Source organism: Myotis lucifugus, unplaced genomic scaffold, assembly GCF_000147115.1.
Source record: "Myotis lucifugus unplaced genomic scaffold, Myoluc2.0 scaffold_734, whole genome shotgun sequence".
Lineage (NCBI taxonomy): Eukaryota > Metazoa > Chordata > Mammalia > Chiroptera > Vespertilionidae > Myotis > Myotis lucifugus.
Window position 1 is genome coordinate 221,521 of NW_005871782.1, and position 9,271 is coordinate 230,791.

The 9,271-nt window shown below is 52.9% G+C and overlaps 1 protein-coding gene across 2 annotated transcripts; it reads right to left on the reverse strand.

Moving 5' to 3' along the window:
- Positions 1 to 80: 80 nt before the first annotated feature.
- Positions 81 to 8,716, reverse strand: SIRT6 (sirtuin 6). 2 transcript variants are annotated; one of them, XM_023746814.1, is made up of 8 exons: positions 8,696 to 8,716; positions 7,797 to 7,924; positions 5,648 to 5,830; positions 3,346 to 3,405; positions 1,528 to 1,623; positions 1,364 to 1,444; positions 706 to 829; positions 81 to 618 (listed from the first exon to the last, which is right to left on the reverse strand). In XM_023746814.1, the coding sequence occupies exons 3-8, from the start codon at positions 5,806 to 5,808 to the stop codon at positions 277 to 279; spliced, it is 864 nt and encodes a 287-aa protein (XP_023602582.1). In that variant the 5' UTR covers positions 5,809 to 5,830; positions 7,797 to 7,924; positions 8,696 to 8,716; the 3' UTR covers positions 81 to 276. The 2 variants fall into 2 exon arrangements, with proteins under 2 accessions (XP_023602582.1, XP_006105985.2); XM_006105923.3 differs by lacking the exon at positions 8,696 to 8,716 and adding an exon at positions 8,439 to 8,493.
- Positions 8,717 to 9,271: the final 555 nt, after the last annotated feature.

Sequence of the window (9,271 nt, forward strand, 5' to 3'; positions counted from 1 at the left end):
GCATGGATGGAGTGTTTGTGTGAACTAATATAAATTCAAAGTAAACATCATTACATAAAAGGGTACGGTCTTTTTTTTTTTAGTTTTATTCATTTCTATCCGGCCCTCGGGCCGTAGTTTGCCCACGGCTGAAGGAAGCCCCAATGGAAGGCAGGTATAGCACAGCTCTCACTGCCCTGAGATCTGCCCCAGGACAGAGGCAGGTCACAAAGTGAGACGGTAAGAAAAAGACAAACGCACGGTTTCTACAAAAAGCCCGCCCGCCCGGGTCCCCTGTCAGCTGGGAAGCAGCTCGGTCTTCACCCTTTTAGGGGTCCTGCGGGGGACAGGACTGTCCAGCTGCTCCCTCTTGGGGCTGACGGGCCCGGAACCATTGTGCTGAGCAGGGGGTTCGGTTGTGGACTCTCGCTTGGGGCTGGCCGGTGCTGGACCGTCGAACTGGGTGGGGGCCTCCTCCTTGGGCTCCAGCTTGGGGGCGGGCGGGCGGGGCAGGGGCGTCAGCGCCCTCTCCACCACGCGGGGCCCGTCCCAGGCGGGGATCTCCAGGCCCAGGTGTTTCATGAGCCGGGTCATGACCTCGTCTACGTAGCCGTGGATGCGGAGGTCAGCCTGGCGGTCCTGCGGGCGCAAGGACATGTGAGCGGAGGCAGAGGGTGCATCGGGTCCTGGGCTGGGGGAAAGGTCCGGGGCGGGCTCAACACATACGTGCTTGGTGGGCTGGAGGTTGACGATGACCAGCCTGCCTCCGCGGCGCTTGGTGGCCAGCGGCAGGTTCCCGCTGGGCCCGATTTGGAGGGAGGTGCCTAGTGTGACAGACAGGTCCGCGATCCTGGGGCCGGGAGGCGGGGTTAGGCTGACCTCTCTACAAGGGTTTCTGCAGCCCTCCTCTGGCCTCACCCTTGGGGGTGGGGGTCTCAAACTCTACCCCAACATGCCCAGGTGCACCCCGGGAGGCCGAGCTTCCCTCCCACTGCTGGCAGAGGGGAGTTGCTGATGTGGGCGGGACCTCCACACTTGGACTCCTGAGTTGAATCCTGGCTGGGTAGCACGGGACAGAGGAGTCACCTTGCTAAAGTCTCAGTTTCCTTGCCTGTAAAATGGGCCCAGTGTAGAACCCCCTGGGCTGTGGTGAGTACCGTGTCTATGAAGCCCCTGGCCCAGGGTCAGGTATGTAAGAGGGCTAGTACCTAGCAGCTGCCATTATTAGGGGAAATCAATGCCCAAATAGGGTTCAAGCCGCCTCCTCCAGGAAGCCTCTCCTGACTCCACCTCTGAGCTGGAGCTCCTTGCCCTGTGCTGAAGCTGGTTGTGCTTTTGCCCCTCTCTCTGCCTGCCCCACCCTGGGCTCATCTGGGGGTCTGACCTGCTGGCTTCATCAGCAAGAGTGAGGTCCCGTTCGGGCAGAGCATCCTCCCAGTCCAGGATGGTGTCTCTCAGCTTCCCCCTGCGATGGTGAGGGTTAGGGGGAGTCAGTATGGAGACCTGCCGCCTCCCCGGGAGCCCAAGGCATGGACAGGGGTCACTCACCTGCAGGCCCGCAGGCCCCTTGCCTTGGCCATGGTGCAGAGCCGGCCAGTGGCTTTGAGGCCCATGGTGCCCACCACAGTGTCCCGGACATATTGCCTACGTTGGAGAAGGAAAGAGGGATGGTGGGGCCTGGTCAAGCCCACCACCTTCCCACCTTAGGGCCCCACCCAGTGGTCCTTGTTCTCCCAGGGAAGTAGGGGCTACATGACTAGAATCTAAGCACAGGGAAACAGCAAACATGCCCAGAGGAGGGGCGGGGAGGGAGAGTTCCATGAAACAGCTGCTTCGCAACATCAACAGCATGGGAAACAGAAAGGCCAGGAACTGTTCTAGACAAAGGAGACTAAAGAGACGTGACAGTGACATGCAGAGTGTGACCTGGCTTGGACCTTGGACGAGGAGGAAAATAGCAATGATGGGAGCACGGGGAATATTAATTGGAGATGGAATCATCGTGTTACGTGGTTTTTACATTTCCCAACTTTAACAACTACACTGTGGCTGGGGAAGAGGATACTGAAGCTTGAGGGAGATAAATGTCTTAAGGGTTTTGGGGCAAAGGATAAGGAAGCCTGCCACTTATTCTTGAACAGCACAGCAAACCCTGGTAACAGAGAGAGAAGGGAAGACAAATTGTGGCAAAACAGTAATATTGGGAATCTATTCAGGGGTCAGCAAACTATGGCCCCAGGGATCAAATCTGGCCCTCCTGTTATGTTTTTATAAATAAAGTTTTATTGGCACATGGCCATGCCGATTCCTTTATGTGTCATTTATGGTGGCTTTTGCACTACAACAGCGAAGCCGATGGTCATGAGAAAAACAGTCTGGCCCACAAAGCTGAAAATATTTACCATCTGGCCCTTTACAGGAATGTTTAACTGCTGGTCTAGGTTAAGTATGAGTTCATCATACATTCTTATGCATTTTCCATTGGTTTGAACATTCTTCAAATATGGAGGAAAAAAATTTTTATACCAAGTTAAGTGTGTGAAGGGGGGTCTCACTTGTGCCCCAGTCCCCAAGAGCCCACCTACAGGAGGTGGGCAGGGTCACGCTCCTGCCACTGACACCCACAGTTATCCGTATCTGTGAGGCTCCCCCACAGAGGAAGACACGCCCACAGCCCACTTATTCCAGGAAGGGCTCTGGCTCAGCCTTCTCGGACCCGGGGTCACACCCGTCAGCCCACAACCCTGTTACGGGTTGAACTGTGTGCCCCATATGATATGTAGGAGTCCTGATCCCGGTACTTTGGAATGTGACCATATTTGGAAAGAGGGTGGCTGCAGAGGTCATGAGTTAAGAGGAGGTCACACTGGAGTAGTCTGGCCCTGCTCCCACACTAGTACCCTTGTAAGAAAGGAGACACAGAGGAGACGGGCATGTGACAACAGAGGCAGAGGCTGGAGTGCTGCATCTACAGCCAAGGGACGCCCAGAAGGTCAGAAACCACCAGAAGCCAGAGCGGTCAGAAGGATCCCCCTGCGGGTTTCAGAGGGAGCATGGCCCTGCCAACACCTGGATTTTGGACTTCTAGCTTCCGGAACTGCGAGGACACACATTTCTGTTGTGTTAAACCACTTGGTTTGTGATTACGTGTGGCAGCCACAGGAAATGAATACACCTCCCCAGGAGGAAGATGTGCCCTGCTGCCCCACACCCCCAGGGTCACACCCCAGTCCTGTCCCCCAACCCTGGGTCTCTTGGTCTCAGATTCAACTCATAAGGCCCCTTTGCAGAGCCCAACCTGGAAGGGACAAAAAATGGGCCTGGGTCACCATACCTTGCCTGCCCCCCCGCCCTTGTGACACTCACCTCTTACACTTGACACATTCTTCTACAAACATGTTCCCATGAAGCTCTGCCAGCTTGTCCCTGTGGGAGGAGAAGAGGTTTGGTGGTGCCTGGGCTCCCTGAATCCTAAGGCTTTGGGTCTGGTGCCCAGTCCTCCTCCTCCAGGAAGCCTTACCCAAACCCTAACCCTCATCCACAGGATCCATGGGCTCCCTCCTTCTGGTTTCTCCGGGTGTGCAACCCCAGGCAGCTGGCCCAACCTCTCGGAGCCCAAGGAATATTAACCTCACAGCTTACCCCACCTCCATACCTGGGCAGCCCATTCTATTAACAAAATCCACCCATAAGGGTGGTGGAACCTCCCACTGTCACCAGGTCTGAAGGATGGGAATTCTAATTCCCAGTTTGCAAAGGAAGAAATTGAAGTGATAGGTGGCTCTGGAGCATGTGCTCTGACACAGAGGAATATGAAATCAACTCTTAGCACTGTTGCTTCCCTGCTGTGTGACCTTGGGCAGGTCACCTAACCTCTCTGTGCCTGAATCCCCATCTGTGAAATAGGATGACAGTGTCCAACTCTTAGGATGTTTGAGGGAACAATGATTAGGCCTGGAAGGCTCTTTTCTATGGCTCCCTCTGTCACCTCCTTCATGTCCCTACTCAAATGTCATAGCCACCCTGACCTCCCTGTTAAAAGTTGCAATTCCCCACACAGTCCTCCCTGCACAACCCTCTTTTCCTTCTGTGGCAATGATCACTGTCGGACATAGAATTTAATACGTATGCTTATTTATCTTGTTTGCTGCCTGTTTCCTTCCCACTATAGCATAAGCCAGGAGGGCAGGGCTTTCTGTCTGTCTGGTATGCTATGTCCTGCCTCTAGAACTGAGATGGCATGCAGTAGGTGCTCAATAAATAGTTGCTGAGTGTGGCCCATTTTGCTCCTACCTGTACCCAGGTGGTGCTGGGGGATTGGTATCTCTCCAGTTTGCACACAGAGACTGGTGTCACTGAGCAGTGGGCAGTGCGTGCTGGGAGTGGCCTGGGTGAAGGCGAGGGAGCTGACCAAAAACCCATCAGTCAGGAAACTGAAGGCACTGAAATCCCCAGATACACTCCTGTCCCCTCCCCCCAGCGGCTCCCCTCTATCTCTGGGTGGCTTTGTCACATCCACCTACACACCCCAGCTCAACGCTGCCCAGGTGTAGGGACCGGGACTTCTGTGTTTTTGTAGAAGCCCTAAACACCCGTGCCACAGGAATGTATTTGCTATACGTTTGCTTTCATTTCTAGAAACGTCTACACAGGCCATAAGGGCTAGGTCTGCAGCCACCTACCTAGTGAATTACTCTGCTTGGAGGGACAATAAGGTGCCCAGCAGTTACAGCTTGAATAGGGCCCCAGGGTCACCCAGCCAGGAAGGCTGGGGTCTTCCTTTCTCAGGTATTTACATGTTGAAATGGATGAAGGCCCAGAACTTGGAGACATTTCTAGGTCAGAAGAGCTGTCTGACTCCTGGAGAAATTTTATTTGTGCCTGAAGCCTGGAGTTCGGACTTGGCCCATTTCAGAAGTGCAGAGGACGGCTGCCTCGGTCTCCTCTGCAAGCAGAGACAAGTCCTTTCCCTCCCCGCTTGCCTGGAGGGCCTGGCTACTTGTATGAACTAACTGGGGCTCTCTTGTCCCCAAGGGTAAGATCAGGGAAAGTGGGTAGGGAGGGCGACACACTTGGCATTAAGGAATCAACCTTTCTGCCCAAAACCAATGTTCACATTCAGAGTAAAAGTTATAAACACGAATATTAAAATGCAACTGTAGCCGAAACCGGTTTGGCTCAGTGGATAGAGCGTTGGCCTGCGGACCGAAAGGTCCCAGGTTCGATTCCGGCCAAGGGCATGTATCTTGGTTGCGGGCACATCCCCAGTAGGAGATGTGCAGGAGGCAGCTGATCGATGTTTCTCTCTCATCGATGTTTCTAACTCTCTATCCCTCTCCCTTCCTCTCTGTAAAAAAATCAATAAAACATATTTTTAAAAAATAAAATAAAATAAAAAATAAATAAAATGCAACTGTAAATCCTAGACCCTGACCACCCTCCTCCCCACCTCAAGGGAGATTGCAGACACCCTGGGACCTGAAAAAAGGGGACCGAATTCTTGAGATGTGCCCAGGAAGCACTGACAATGACAGCTCTGGTGGGAGAAGTCCTATTCAGTGTCCAGTGCTGTCCCCTGTGGCCACATCGCCCTCCCGAGGGAGGGCTGCCATCAACCTCTGTTCTGCAAATAAGGAAACGGAGTCCAGAGAGAGGGAGCGGGTGTTACCTAGGAAAGCCAGAGCGCACGTGCAGCCCATCCACGTTCTGGCTGACCAGGAAGCGGAGAAGGCCCACGCGCTCCAGCTGCACCAGCGCCATGTGCGTCTGTGTGGGCCGTGCGCTCTCGAAGGTGGTGTCGAACTTGGGAGCCAGGCCCCGCTCCTCCATCGTCCAGACGCCATGGGGGCCTCTGAAGGTGGCATGTGGGGAGAGATGCAGACAAAGAGTTTAGGGATCAGAGCAAGGGGGGGACATAAAAAGAGACAGACAGCCTGGCCGGTGTGGCTCAGTAGTGAGCGTTGACCCATGAACTAGGACAGTGATGGCGAACCTATGACACGCCCGTCAGAGGTGACATGCGAACTCATTTTTTTGGTTGATTTTTCTTTGTTAAATGGCATTTAAATATATAAAATAAATATCAAAAATATAAATCTTTGTTTTACTATGGTTGCAAATACCAAAAAATTTTTGTATGTGACACGGCACCAGAGTTAAGTTAGGGTTTTTCAAAATGCTGACACGCCGAGCTCAAAAGGTTCGCCATCACTGAACTAGGAGGTGACAGTTTGATAGTCAGGGCACATGCCTGGGTTGCGGGCTCGATCCCCAGTAAGGAATGTACAGGAGGGAGCCAATCAATGATTCTTTCTCATCATTGATGTTGCTACCTCTTTCTCTCTCCTCCTTCCTCTCTCTGAAATCAATTTTTTAAAAAAAGAGAGACAGACAGCCCTGGCTGGGTGGCTTAGTTGGTTGGAGCATCTTCCTGTACACTAAATGGTTGTAGGTTTGATTCCTGGTCAGGGCACATACCTAGGTTGTGGGTTCAATCCCCATTCGGGGAGCATACGGGAGGCAACTGATCTATGTTTTTCTCTCTTTCTCTAAGAATCAATAAAAACATATCCTCCAGTGAGGATTTTTAAAAAAAGAGAGACAGAGAATTGAAGATAGACAGAGAAAGACAGAGAGAATGAGACAAAGGGTTTGGAAAGCGGAGGAAAGAGAGATTGAGAGGGAGGAAGAGGAGGAAGAAGAGAGAATAGTGTACACCGAGGGCAAAAATTAATTATTCAGTTCAACCAAGTTACTGTCACTGCACTGAGCCTGGCCCTGTGCTGGGTGATGCTGGGGACCTAGCGGAACCAGGCCCTGCCCAAGGAGTCCTTGATCTTGTCAGGGGAGACACTGTGGGCACAGACCCTTCAGCCCTCAGGGCTGGGCTGGCCCGGTGGAGGCAGTGAGGGCTGTGTGAGGACTATGGAAAGGCTTCCTGGAGGAGGCTGAGCTGTCTCTTACACTGTAAGAGGGAAGGCGGGGCAGTTCAGGCAGAAGGGTAAGCAAAGGCCTGGGGTGCTGGCAACAGCCTGTGCATTTGGGGAAATGCAAGTGGCCTGGGGGCTACAACGGGAGCGGGAGGTTGAGGAGATAACCTAGGGCTGGGTGGGGAAGGACTTGGAACTCTCCTGTGGAGCAATGGGGAGCCATGGCAGGTTATGGAGGAGGGGGGCGGGGAATTCATGCCTTAGAATTCTAACATTCCTCCAAGGAATCTGCTCTTCTGCTACTGGCCCAGGAACTTGAAAAACAGTATAAATGCAACAGGCCTGCCCTTTGGGGCAGGGTTGCGAACTCAGCAACTACAGGAGCAATTCGGGGGCCACCAGGTTGAGAACCTTGCTTTTCAGCTACAAAATTCTTGTCACACAGGCTGCCTGGAGTGTGGGTGGTTTATCAGATTTCACACCCTCAGTTATGGGTGAGGAAACTGAGGTCCAAACGGTTAAGCCCCTTGCCCGGTACCAGGTCTGATAGAAAAATATTTGCGAGTGTGGAGCTAACTGACCCTGATATGAATCGCCCTGTTTTCTGGGTAATAGTAGCCTGATCTTTAGCTATGCACAGTGAGCCCCGCATCCCTTGTAGCCAGGAATGGACAGGTGACCAAGTTTTGGGGTGAGTGAAATGCTGGGTGTGATTTAAAGGGACAAGTGTGAAGGGGAGGGGTCTTTCCATCCCAAATACCCAGGGGATGGAGGATCAGCAAGGGGAAGGCAGCAGGACGGGTTCCGATGCCTGGGTATCTGTGGCTCACAGGGAAGCCCTCAGCAGCTAGCAGGTCCTGCCTCGACTGCCCCTCCACACCTACAGACCTGAAGTCAGGGATGCCCGAGGCGGTGCTGATGCCCGCGCCCGTGTGGAACACCACATGGGAGGACTGCCAAACCAGCTTTGCCAGCTCCCACACCTTCCGCTCCAACTCCTCAGGGGGGTCGAAGATCTGTTGTGCGAGAGAGCAAAGGGCAGTGATGTGATCAAAACCTGTCCCACAGTTGCAAGGCCACTAGCCACAGACCGAGCTGCCCCTGCTTCGACGAGAGTGAATCCGAAAAGGCAGCCTGTCATCACATCCCTCCTCTGCCCACAGCCCTCCAGGGCTCCCACCTTCCTCGGGCCAAAGCCCAAGTCCTCCCTGTGGCCCAAAATTCTCTTTTCCTAGCCTCCCTCACCTCCTTTAGGTCTTGGTTCAGAAGACACCTCATTTATACACTTAGGTTCACAGTAGCATTACTTACAACAGCTAAAACATAGAAGCAACCCAAGTATCCATTGATGAATGAATGGATAAACATAATTCTGACACACGCTACAAGGTGAATGAATCTTGAGGACATTGTTTTGAGTGAAAGAAGCCAGACACAAAAGGACAAATACTGCCCTAGCTGTGCTCAGTGGTTAGAGCGCCGGCCACAGACTGAAGGGTCTCAGGTTGGATTCCGATTAAAGGCTCGTACCTTGGTTGCAGGCTCGATCCCCAACCCCAGTCAGGGCACCTGCTGGAAGCAAACAATCTATGTGTCTCTCTCACATCGATGTTTCTCTCTCTGTCTCTCCCCATCCCCTCCACTCTCTCTAAAATTCAGTGGGAAGAAAAATCCTCAGGTGAGGTTAACAAACACGAAGGACAACCCTAGCCAGTCTGGTTCAGTGGATAGAGCGTTGGTCTGCGAATCAAAGGGTCCCGGGTTCGATTCCGGTCAAGGGCATGTACCTCGGTTGCAGGCTTCTCCCTGGCCCAGGCCCTGGTCAGGGCTCATGCAGGAGGCACCCAATTGATGTGTTTCTCTCACATCGATGTTTCTGTCCTTCCCTCTCTCTTCCACTCCCTCTAAAAATCAATGGAAAAATATCCTCGGGCGAGGATTAAAAGAAAAAAAAAAGGACAAATACTGTGTGATTCCACTTATGAAGTTCCTAAGGGAATCAAATCCATAGAAACAGGAAGTAGATGATGGGTGCCAGGGGCCGGGGGAGGGGGATCGGGAGTTACGGGTTTAATGAGGTCAGAGTTTCCGTTTGGGAAGATGACAAAGGTCTGGAGATGTGTGGTGGGGATGGCTGTGCAACATGGATATACTTATGCCATTGACTGTAAGTGCACAGTAAGATGATAAGTGTTATGAAAGGTGCACTTCGCCATAACAGAAAACACTGAAAAAGCCACCTCAGGGATCCTCCCAGCCACCTGGCTCCATGCAGCCCCCGCGCTCACCCCCGCCTGCTTCCTTTCCTCCCCAGGCCCTCTCAGCTCCCGCCTCACTGCCTATATTTACTTGCTGCTTCTCTC